We start from the raw sequence: 12,767 nt of genomic DNA, 5'->3' as shown, positions 1-12,767 counted from the left end.
CCAATGCCTGTGGAAAAAACTTTCCCAAAGAAAAGAAACTTTACATATCTTTACATATAATTTTAAAGTTCTATTTAGCTAATTTGACTTCAGTCTTCTCAATAGTTCTTGACTTTGGAAATGATAAGTAATAAAAAAAAAAAAAGAAGAAAACTTAGACTTCCTGCTTTATAAAGCAGTTTTCCTTTTACTTACATTTACCACGGGGATATGACAGAAAATTCTACTTTCATACCTCTAACTTCAGAAAAACAACATAAGTTTTATTTAACAATGCAAAAAAGCTTAGATAGCAATAGAAAATAATTAATTCTCCATTCATGTATGAGTTTAAGTCTTCACCTCAATCTTTGTATGAAGTTGAAGCAAGAAATGTCACTTGTCCTTCAAGCTTCCCCAGGCATTTTACTTTCTGTGTTAACTGTTTTCATTGTGTGTGCTTTAGTGTGAAGCCTTTCAGTGCTTTGCTGTGTGTTGCCAAGTATAAAGACATATGTTTGCATTGTTTTCTTAAAAGTCTGAAGACAGGCTTTTCTTAGACTGTTACATAGTTCCCTGTGTCTTTATGTTATGCAGGACAGGCTGGAGATTAAAAGCTAAGATAGCTTTCTAAACATGATACTGCCTTTTTCCCTACTATTTCTGAGATAAGAAGGTGCAAGTGCAAAAGAGGGCAAAAGGCAAAGGTAAGAGAGTACCTGTTGGGAGCTGTTAAGATTGTATGGGAGATGACTTCAGGAATCTCCAAACACCGCAGTTTTAAGACTCAAGTATATATAGAAGTCATGTTAAGAAAAATTCAGTGCCTTGTGCCACCTCTATTGTAATGGAAGATCATTAAGAGAGAATATGGTTTTTTTTTTTTTGAGATGTGGCACTCCTTTGGCAGAGAACAGCAGTGTGAGATGTCAGGAGCTTCTTTTCTTTTTTAACCTTCACATTTTTTTTTTTTTTTTGAAAAAAGGTTCACCTTCAAAATATTCACTTTGGGTGTGGGTAAGATTGTCTTCCCCTCTTGTTCCCGAGAACCAGTTATGTTTGATGTTGATCTCCAGTATGAAGTGTTTTTAAAAAGTATTAAAAAAAAAAAAAAGTACTTGTTTAGGTTGAATAACATAGAAAATAATCAGGTACCTGTTGTGGTTTAAACAAAAGTCAGCCATAAATCATGCAGTTGCTCTCTCACTCCCCCGCTTCTTGCCCTCCCCCTACTCCCGGAGGGACGGATCGGAGAATTGAAAAGAATGCAACTCCCACGGGTTGAGATAAGAACAGTTTAGTAACTAAGGTATAACACAAATCACTGCTGCTACCACCAATAATAATATTGATAAGGGAAATAACAAGGGAAGAGAATACAACACCTCACCACCAGCCGACTGATAACTCACCCAACCCCACCCGACCGAGCACCACCCCATACCTCATCCAACCCCCCAGTGCTCTAGCCCTTCTGGGTAACTCCCCGTTACATCCTGGGCATGACGTGCTGTAGTATGGAATACCTCTTTGGCTAGTTTGGGTCAGGTGTCCTTTCTCTGCTTCCTCCCGGCTTTCCCTCCTCCCTGGCAGGGCATGAGGCTCAGAAAGTCCTTGGTCAGACTAAAACATCGGTGTTATCAGCTCTGTTCCCAGGCTGAAAGTCAAAACATAGTGCTGCACCAGCTACTAAGAAGGAGAAAAATAACTGCTACTGCTGAACCCAGGACAATACCTTTGTTAGTAATATTAAGGAGTGCCTTGCAACAGTACTTAGGAGGCGTAAGATTCTGCTCTGCAGTAGGCCAGCTGGTACAATGGGGCCAATAAAGCTTACACTTGAACACATGTGGGATTGTTTCTCCGATGAATATTTGGCATATTGCAGCTGGCTTGAATCAACAGTTGGGAAGCTTCTGTATGTAGATACTTGATAGTGCTACCTGCTGATTGGGTATGTTTTAGGTTCGGCATGAGCTGTGGGGTTTTTCTGAAACTTTGGTTCTTTTGGTCCGTGGTGAACAGGAGGTGTTTTGGTCTAAGAATGAACTGTTGTGGTTTAACTTCGGTCATCAGCCAAGCACCACACAGATGCTCACTTAACCTCCACCTCAGTGGGAATGGGGAGAGAACTGAAGGGTAAAAACGAGAAAACTTGTGGGTTGAGATAAAGACAGTTTAATAAGTTAAAGGAGAAAAAAAACAAACAAAAAACCAACCACCAAACCAAACAACCAAAACCCAAGCAAAACCAAGAAAAATATGTGATGTAAAAAACCTTAATTGCTCATCATCAACCCACTGATGCTCAGCCAGTTCCCAAGCAACAGCAGCCCTGGCAAACTTCCACCCATTTTTTATTGCTGAGCATGACATGATACAATATGATATGATATGGAGTATCCCTTTGATCAGTTGGAATCAGCTGTCCTGGCTGTGTCCCCTCCCAGCTTCTTGCCCACCTTCAGCCTACTTGCTGGTGAAGCAGTGTGGGAAGGCATGCCCCAACTCCTGCGTTAGAAGCTGGTTTTCCAGAGAGTCTGTAAGCACTAATTCAGGAAATATATCTAGAAGTTAGAGAAAAGACTAGGAAGCTTAGGTATATAAGGGAGGGAAGCCTGAAACAGTAAGTCAGAAATATTAGAGCAGGAGTCATATTGGAGTATTCATCAGTAATGAAAATTAAGGCCAGGAGCTGGGATCTAGCAGTCTTCAACATCAGCATCTCTGAGAGGAAAGCAGCTTGGTGTCTGCCAGTTGTTACAGTTTCAACCTTTGGTTAGCTCTGACTTCCTGCTTCCTTGGTTCTTTTGACTGGCTGCCCCAGGATCAATCATGCAGTTAGAAGCTTATTATAAAACACTGCAGTTGTGAGGTGACTAAGTGCTAAGCATGCAGCTGGGTTCAGTGGTCAGTCGTGATAGAAGCCTTAGAAGTTTCTGATTCTGTTCTGGGAGTCTTCTTTGTCTTGTCCATCAATACTTATGCCAGCACAGCTGTGTTGCCAGCCATTACACTTGAATTATTCAAGAGTTGCCTGCAGCTCAAAAGCTGCACATGGCTTCAGTATCATGATTTAAAGCATTGTAAAAGTCTTGAACTCTCAAATTATGTTTTGTAGGCTTTGGAGGAAAAGACTATTTGATTAAAAAGTTCTCATCTAAATTTGCTAAAATCAATATTTTAAACATGCTGTAGAACAATGTATGGGGGGGGGGGGTGTGTGTGGTAACTTTTTATCTTGTTCTATGTACTTGATCTGAATTTCCAAGGCTAATGGAGTGCTTTCCACCCACATTTAATCTGGTTTCTCTCAAAGTACATTTTAATTTCTGAAAATCATCCCATCTCCTCTTGACAAGAGCTTTTATCTTCTTGTTTTCATTTTAAAGAATTACCCACCCAGAGCTCTTTCTGCAAGATACAGTTTTCCAAAAACCTGTTTCTGAGAGAGGGTAATGGCTTTTTCCCTTGAGGTTTTTCTCCCCTAATGTTCCCTACCCTCATACTGAGCAGTCTTATTATCCTTTTGGATGCATATTAGAGTCACTTGTGAGTCTTGGATATATCTGCATTGTTAACGAATATTTGGAAGAGCAGTAGTGGGTTCCCCTGCCCCCTTCCCTCCTTTCTGTAGGAAGTTTGAAGGGGGAAGTAAACTTGGAGAAGCCTCCAGTTTAAAGGGTTTCTTCCAACATCTGTGTTTACTTGGCTTATTTAGCATTCCATGGGTGCAGGGATTGATCACAAAGTAGTATGATTCTCTGGAATATACTGATTTGTTCTCATTTTAACTTTGGAGTTTCCACTCCTAAGACCAAATACTTGTGTAAATAAATTTATGTATGACTCTCTTAATAGTTGCAAGCACATATGGACAATAAGACTATTTATTTATTTAAAAAAAGGGGGAAAAAAAAGAAGCTATAGCACAATTCCCTGAATATTTTTGTGCTTTCTACTAAACATTATAGCTTTATTGTTGCGTGAGGGGCAAAACCACCATCCTGCATAGAATTAAATGTAAGCTGGAGATCTCAAGATTCCACCTGCTTTCTGCTGCAGCTAAAATTAAAACAATCATTCTTTTACCTAATTAGCGCCTCGTCTTTGTAAGGACATTGTAATTAAGTTACGTTATTTCTGAAAGATGTTAAGCTTTTAAAATGATTATTTAGAATAAAGAAAAATTCACTAAGAATATGCACAAAGATCTGCATTTGGGGTAATCAGTTGTAAAAACGGTATAGTAAAGTCTTTGTTATACAACATTTCTGCAGAAAAGTATCTCAATGTGAAGATGGATTTTAAAACTGAAAATGGTTTAATAATAGTGTGCCATTGCAGAAGCTCTAAGATAAGTGCATGCAGAGAGGGATGTGTGCGCCTAATTGTTTTTTTTTTTCTATATTTATACATTATATATGTTCACTTACATATATAAAAATGTACATGTAGCTAAAGGCATTATGTACAGGATATTAAAAATAATATTCTAACTCTGATGCTAAGACCTCCTCTGGGCTACGATATTCAGGTGTGATTCATAAAGGTGCAAACTGCAAGGGTTCAGAAAAGGACATCAAAGTTGACCAGAGATCTAGAAAACTCAGCTTCTGAGGAAAAAGGTTTCGTGTTTCCTAGCTCAGAAAAGAGACGAGGGGAGCAATCCTTACATAGAGAAAATATATTGATAAGAGAAAAAATGTTTTTCCTCTCTGCTGGGAGCCAGGCATAATGGGCTTAAGCTGCCCAAGTTGCCTGAGGTCTTTGATTAGACCATAAGGGGAACTCTTTAATGATGGAGATGCTCAAGTGCTGGAATAAATCACCTACAGACGCTATGAAATCCTTGTCACTGTAGAACTTCAACAACAAATTAAACTGTTTCTGAAGCATACTGGCTTTGAGATTCTGCATTGGAGCAGGGGAATGAGTACTTTAGCTCCTTAGCCCTTATTTCTGCCATCAACTGAGTTTTCAGGTGTCGTTAAAATATAAAGGCTATTTCCAGCCTGAGAACTAAACACCCTTGTTTAAGTTGAATCTACTAGTTCACCCGCAGTGATGGTGTTGTAACTGATGAGCAGGATGGTGGTTTCTCATTAATCTGAGTCTGACTAAATGTGATCAATTTAATGAAGAGAGTTAAATTACTACCTCCGTTACAGGGTATCAAACTCCAAGTAGCAATAATAAGCCTTATGTAAGAAGACTATTATGTGTTGCACAAGTTTTAAGTTGAAGGGGAACAGTGTGTTTCCTCTTTGTGAAGGGAAGTTCCAGAAAGTGTCCATGAAACACTCATGAAATATTTCATTCAATTTTCTTTGGCTCTAGCCATTCCAAGGTTTTCTCATAGTACTGCACCTCACGTGTGAGGCAGAGACATTGACTTACGGCTGTTTCAGTTCAGTCACTAAACCCTAGCATGTACTCCCACATGTACCTCCATATTTCATACATGTCCGTGTATTTCATCAAGGTCTTTGAGACCTTAAGATCATCAGTTGCCCCAGTTTTCAAATCACATGCTGCTTTAATAATCTTCGCAGAAATTTATAACACCATCCCCACACCATCTTCTTTAATCCACCAGAAAAAAACCAACAACCAAACAACAAACAAAAAAACTACACCACTTTGCAGAAATCTGAAAGAATTCTATGTGGCACTAGAGTGTAGCAGTATATCAACCCACGACTTCCAGCTTTGCACTTAACAAGATGTCCTTGTTTTGGCTGGGATAGAGTTAATAACACACCAATGTTTTACTCGTTGCTAAGTAGTATTTGATAAGTCAAGGACTTTTCACTTTTTATTTCCTTCTTTTTGTTATCTCTCATTTCATTACTATTATTCTTAGTAGTATCTGTATTTATGAATTTATTTAGTAGTAGTAGTAGTAGTATTCAGCCTGAAGAAGAGAAGACTTTGGGGACACTTTATAGCAGCCTTCCAATACCTAAAGGGGGCCTGCAAGAACGCTGGAGAAGGGCTTTTTACAAGCGCATGGAGTGATAGGACAAGGGGGAACGGCTTTAATCTGAAAGAGGGTAGATTTAGATTAGGTATGAGGAAGAAATTCTTTACTGTGAGGGTGGTGAGGCACTGGAACAGGCTGCTTCGAGCAACCTAGTCTTAGTGGAAGGTGTCCCTGCCCATGACAGGGGGGTTGGAGCTAGATGATCTCTAAGGTCCCTTCAAACCAAAATCATTATTATTATATGATAAGATTCTATTGTAATTTATTATTAAACTGTTATTATCTCAACCTACATGCTTAATTCTTTTTTTTTTTTTCAATTCTCCCTGTTGCACTGGGGGGGTCAGGGAATGAGCAAGTGGCTGCATGGTACTTAGCTGACAGCTGGGGTTAAACCACGACACAAGACCTCCTGGCAAGTGCTTGATGCTTTCTTGCATTGTATAGGTTTTGGTGCTACTTTTTGATAACCACTGAAAAACTTAGGGGAGTTTTAGAAGTTATTAATGTTCTTGGTAGCTTAGTCACGGATCACGTGATGTCAGTGCTCTGTGATTCACTTCTGATTCATTTCAAATGGTACACTAGGTGATAAAGTTGGAACCTGCTTATGAAATAAAGACAATGCTTATGAAATGAAGGTCTGTCTCTTAGACCTAGAAAAACTAACTTTATTGCAGAATTCGGTTCAGTTAAGACATCCTTGGCAATCTTCCTGTTGCCTTATATTGCACTCATGAGTGGGAAGGTCTCAGTACAATTATCTTGTCTATCAAACATACTCTTTAAGTATGTTTACCACAGGCTTGGTGGCCATCAGCACTTGGTGAAAAGCAGGCAGTATGTTCTTAAAGCCTGCCTTGTTGACTTTTGAGTACTTTGATTCTTTCAACTATTCACTAGAAACAAGTGATACGTCAGTTTATTTCTAAATTACAGATAACAGGGAGACACCAATTGGATCATGCAATAGAGCGGACAGTGGGCCTAGATTAGGATATTCTCAGTCTTGTGTGTACTGAGTCTCATGTGCAATGGAAGTTTTATAACTGTAGTTTTTAGTGTCTTTGAGTTACTAACATAGATAATAAAATATTTAGCCCTAAATGTTTTTATGTTTTCACTCCTGTAGTTAAATACTGGAAAAGTATATTCAACTCCTGTTGCCTTGTTTGGAGTATATTTATTAAACCAACTTAGTACAATAAGGGCATTTACATGAGGAAAAGCATGTAACCAGTGGGTTGTGTTTTGCTGCAGTAAAACAAAGCTGAGGATTATACAGTATTTTGTAGTTTTCTTTAAGATAAATTGACTGAAACACACCCATTCCACTTTGTTTAGTATTCACTTAGTGGTTTTTGCTCAGCAGGGTGTGTGGTTAGAAACAGGTATACAAACGGAAACAAAACTGACTCTCAAAGGTTTAAAACAAACTGCTGGAGGTTCAAGAGAGTACTGTAAAGGCATTCAGAAACACTCTTGCAACACAGTCAGGAAAGCCCTCTTGTTTGCTTCACCATTTGCAGAGAGGCAGTTTAACATAACTTGTGTTACTTCCTCACACACAGCTGTTTAGAAGGTTGGCTCTCCAGAAAGAAGAGACCTAGTGGTCAGAGATGTGAAAGATCCAATGACAGTTCAGAAACTGAAACTGAGCTGGAGTCTGTTCTTGACTTTTACCAGTTTAACTCCATGATTTGTTTTTAATTATGACTTTTTGAGATATAAACAGAAGAGGAATCAGACTCAATATTTTCCTCTTTAGTAGCATTTGCTGTATCATGGTGCATGCACTTGAAAAGTGCTTCCTTTTAAAGCTGGGCAGGAAGATGACATTAAATATTTGATATGCCATGTGTTTGTAAAATTATGTGCTGCTACAATTCCATTAAGGCTTGCTGCTCAGTGCTGAACTGTAGTGGGAACTTTAAGATTATTTTGCTGCAGAGTGTTCTAATTTGTTTTTAAACCATCAGTAATACAGTGTTTTTCTTTGTGGAGATGAGCCTTTTAGTTTGGTGAGAGAATGGGTAACGCAATACTTAGTACTGCTTTAGTGTGTGCAGAACAATTGCATGTCATCGTAATGCAGTCTATCTCTGTTGTGAGATAATTAGGTCTCAATGTTATGAAGCCTAAATGCACTTTTATTATGCAAGAAAATGTGTTGACCTAATCACTAACAGTAGACAGAACATACTGTTTTTCTCTGTATCATGGTAAAACGGAAAAGTGACCTTCAAGAGGACAGAAATTCAGTCTGGAGCTTTGTGCCAAGTGATACCTATGTTATGTAATGGCAGAGGATTTTGGAATACACACAGAGGAAAAACTGCTAGGAGAGTGAATTGTTTGCTGTCTTTGTCAGCTGGAGATGATCTATATTGAGCACTTCTGAAAAGTTGGCGATTTAATTACAGCTGTATATACTTAGTAGTATGTGTGCACATAACCATTTGGCTTCCAAGTTAACCATATATTGAACTGCTTTTCTGATTAAACAAGAGTTGTTGGATGGAGGTTCTGGCAGAACACCAAGTTTTGTAAAATGGATGCAAATTGATGGAGGCCTCTGTGTGCAAGGCCTAAAATAATTTTACTCTTCCTGAAGACACTGGAAGAGTACAAAATGCCAAATACTACAGGCCTGAGTAAGTATGAGGATGTGAAACAGGGAATGCATAAACTTTGGTTCATGCTATAAAACAGAGAACTTGTGGTATAAGTTAAGAGGCTTTAAGTGTAATTTAAATGTAACTACAGAAGGTAGATTTCTAAATGGTCCCTTGTGTTAAGTCGTGAAGATCACCTGGAGCTTCTCATAAAGTTCTTATTCTGGGCTTGATAGTGCTGAGTTGGGTGCTCCATGGCCACAGAGGCTCTGCCAGAATTTGCTCATCAGGACTTTTACATTTGTCTTGCCTGAGAGGCTGGCTGTAGTAAGATGTTTCAAGACTGTTTATTGTGCTGAGTGTCCTCCAAACTGACTATGATTTTTGCTAGAGGAATGAAGTTACCCATACCAGCTACGTCCTTTGCTTTCAGGGCTTCACAGTTTGATACACAGCAACTTGTAAACTATGGATCTAGGCCATTCTGAGCCATCTTCCTACTAAACTACATCTACTCTGCATAAAATAGAGTCATCCTGTCTGCCATCTTAAATTAAAATTTGATGGAAAGAGATGAATCTCAAGGAATTGCGTGAGTAGGAGAGATACATCCAGATTGGTGCCCACATTGGTGTAGGAGCAGCTGTGTGAGCCCAGCAGTGGTCTGATCTGATTTGCTGTCTGGCAGTCAGCCTGGATTCAACCACAGCATGTATTGCTTTAAGCGTGAGTGAGGAGTTATGGCAGTGTTGTGGGGAAGAGAAGGAAAAGGCTTTCAGGGAAGCATATTGTGATAATAGAACTATTGTGTAGTGAAGAATAGTGGAGACAGATCTAGAGGAAATCAGGCTTTATTAGTTCTATGAAAGATCCAGTTTATTGTTCAAAAAGAAAGACCTGGGCTCTGGGGTCCTCTCTTCACATTCGGTACCTTCCTGTAGAAGGGCATAGGAAACTCTTGCTTAATGACTAACAGGGATTATCTTGTTTTGCAAGTGGGCTGAGTTTAATGTTCTTTTTGATGTTGTGCAATTTAAAAATCCTTCCCCCCATGTTAGATGCCATTTTGTATGCTTCAAATCTGCTACTTCACCTTCCTCTTCCATTTTACATTATTGTGCATTGCTTCTGTATATTGTTCCTGTTAATGTTGGTTTAAGTGATAATTATATTTGTCCTCACAGAGGACAGCGTATTTAAAATAATTTAAAATGGTAAATCTTCTTTTGTGTTTACAAGGGTGTCTAATTCCAATTCAGGCTACTTTGGTTCTCTTATGACAGGTGTAGAAAAACATCTGTTAATATTTACAAATACTTTCACTACTGTGTTACAGAAATTAAAACTTTTAAACATTTTACTACTTGATGTCCTTGATCTTTTCTGAATATGGAAAAAAAAAGACCACAAGACCTTTAAGATATATCTCATCTAAAAGCCTTCTTCAAGTGATATCCTTGTTAACACATAGTTTGAGGAAATGTGTTAGGATATTTAGGTCCATCACAGGGAGCATCGATAGGTTAACCTGTGGGCTTCTGCATACATTGTATCTCGTTCCATGCGTTCTATGGAACCTGTGCACGTACTTCTGTGTTATATATGTCAGCTATACAAACAGCCTTACAAACACTTAAGAATATGGCCATTCTGTTTGATAAGTTCAGCTGTGCCACTGACTAGTATGGATCAGTAACTGAATTCTTTTGCTCTGCAATTCATTAATTTGTTTCAAAGGTTATACTCATCTGCCTAAAGCTAAGCATTTAAGTGCATTGCTGGGCTGGGATCATTAAAAATAACTATCTGGGTATTTCGAGTGTTTTTGACACTTGCTTTTTTGCTTGGCTTATTTTTATTTATTTGTTTATTTATTTAAATTTGGTAAGGGTCTTCCAAATAGTGGTATGTAGCACTCATCAGAAAAATGATGTACTTCCTAAGTTAGTAGGTTACTGCTATTTTTGAAATAGCGTAGGTGAACAGGCCTGATGAGAATTAGTGTTCTGAAAAAGCCTCTTTTACCGAGTTATACCAAGATTTCAATATGAATACTCCTTCTTTTTTTCAGATTTAGAAGGAAATGCATATCAAAACAACCAGCTGCTAAAGATAATTCTGGCTATGCATCAGTTTATCATCTCCTCTGCAGACATGCTTCAGAAACTCATTGATCTATATCCTTTTTAATATTCACCTGCTGTTAAGGTAATATTAGATAACTTGACAATTTTGAAAGGGGTAAGTAGAGGATATTTAATATTTGGGTGTATTACTGTTCCATTATTTAAACAATATACTTGTTCTTCACAGGTTTTGGTTGTGGTTTTGGTTTGTTTAGGGTTGGGGTTTGGTTGTTTGGGATTTTTTGGGGGGATTAGCTTATCAACCACAGAACAAAAGATGAAACTCCATTTCAGATTTTAAGTAGGATAAATCACCCTCCACTGGCCTTTGACATAATATCTAGCAGGTGTAAGATTAATGTAGGCACCTCAGTTAAGTCCTGTGAACCTGGGCCTAAGTTTCAGATCTCTTTCTCTCTCCTCCTGTCCTCCATATAAGTGGAAGAACAAGGAACAAAAGGGCAATTCTTGAAAATATTCTAATTGTATCATCTGGAGATGAAAATTTTCAACAAATATTATTTCTTACTCACACTATCACTTACTCGCACTGGAATAAATAATAAACTTTTCCTTCCTATTTCCTCCCATTTTGAGGTAACTGACTGGAGTCATAAAAGTGTGTTTCTGGCTCATTAGATTTTTCACAACAAAGCTACTGGATCATATTTGCAATACTAGCCTTTAAAAAAAAGATAAGTGTGGCATAGGTATGTGCAATAGGTATTGGATTACCTGACTTCTTAGCTTTAAAGAATGTTTACACCTAATTAGATAGGAGACTAGGTACAGGAAGCAGACCAGACAAGCCAATCTCCAGCCAATCTCCAGCCAATTTTGATACAATTTAATTTAGATAATCCTTTCTTTCCCCAGACTCTGTATCTTACTGGCTTTTAAAAGCAGCATCATTTACAACCAAGCTTTACTGTAGTGTTGGGTTTTGACTATCCTGCTGCTTCTCTAACCAAGTGATAGATAAAGTGTGCTAAGCTCCAACTGTGCTGTAGTATGCATTTAATTTATGCTCATATGGTCTTTGAAAATGGAAGAAAGTAATTGCCTGTATGTTTCTGAGAAGTAATGTTTTCTACAGTCAGAGAAGTGATTCAGACTTTTATCAGACTTGTAATTTTGCAAGCTTATATTTTCACTCTCTGTATAGACATTGTAGACTCCCTGTAAAGACATTGAAAGGTAAAACCAGTTTTGAATGGATCAGATAGCCTGGGCTCTTGTATTTTGAAAAACCTTGCAGATGTCCCAGTTTCACCATTTTCCATCCCCTGAATTACGTGACTGATTTTTAGATGGTTATGGGTGATTTGTGAACCATCTAAATTCAGACATTCAATTCAGGGCCATTCAAAATATTTGGGAACTTATTCAGACCTCACTGGTTCTATAGTCAGCTTAATTTAGGCATTTAACATAGGGGCTTACATAGTGGGTGGTATGTCCCCTCAGTTTTGGTAGTTTTAGGCTTCCATTAATTTCAGTCAGATTGTGGTAGGATTCAAAAGGTATTTTCATGAAGTTGCATGTGTTAGCACTGAAAATATGTGTGTAATCTACAGCAGAAGAAGCAAGATATGCATAACCTGTTTTCCAACTGGAATTTCCATGTCTTCAAAAGACATTGGCTACCATATCAAAATGTGCTTTACAGAGTTAATAGACTAAAAATATTTCCAGTTATCATGACAAGTCAAATAAAAACTGTTGTGTAGTTAGAAAGGTGAGATTTGCAGAGAGAGGCATTTCAGATTTTTCTCTACCATTGTATACAACTGGTTGCGTTTAAAAGAAAATAGCATCTTTTTTTGAAAACCTTTAGTGAACTGTGATTAACTGAAAAGGCTTTCTTCATAGAAGCAGTAATTGATGAATTTAGTATTACTGTTTCAGATTCCAGTGAGATGTGCAAGTGCATGAGTTTTATTAGAAATTGTGAAGCATGTTGCAGAGAAAAAAACATGTAGAAAGCAGAATCGTTTCACTAAACACTACTTAGTACTTGGGCAGATACATCAGTATTACTCACAGTAGTCATATGTACAA

General features: G+C 38.0%; 1 protein-coding gene across 4 annotated transcripts in view; it reads left to right on the top strand.

The window, feature by feature from the left end:
* Nucleotides 1-12,767, top strand: part of RASGRP1 (RAS guanyl releasing protein 1) — a 44,312-nt gene that overhangs the window by 9,570 nt on the left and 21,975 nt on the right. For all 4 annotated transcript variants that reach the window (XR_010614142.1, XR_010614143.1, XM_065686617.1 and 1 more), the window contains exon 3: nt 10,652-10,757. Coding sequence is in view for 2 of the 4 variants with exons in the window: in XM_065686617.1 (XP_065542689.1) it covers nt 10,652-10,757 (106 nt within the window). In the remaining 2 variants the exon portion in view is untranslated. The remainder of the gene's footprint in view (nt 1-10,651; nt 10,758-12,767) is intronic.

This window comes from Lathamus discolor, chromosome 6 (genome assembly GCF_037157495.1).
Source record: "Lathamus discolor isolate bLatDis1 chromosome 6, bLatDis1.hap1, whole genome shotgun sequence".
Classification (NCBI taxonomy): domain Eukaryota; kingdom Metazoa; phylum Chordata; class Aves; order Psittaciformes; family Psittacidae; genus Lathamus; species Lathamus discolor.
The sequence above is the reverse complement of the archived record's forward strand: the minus strand, read 5'-3'. Positions and strand labels throughout refer to the sequence as shown.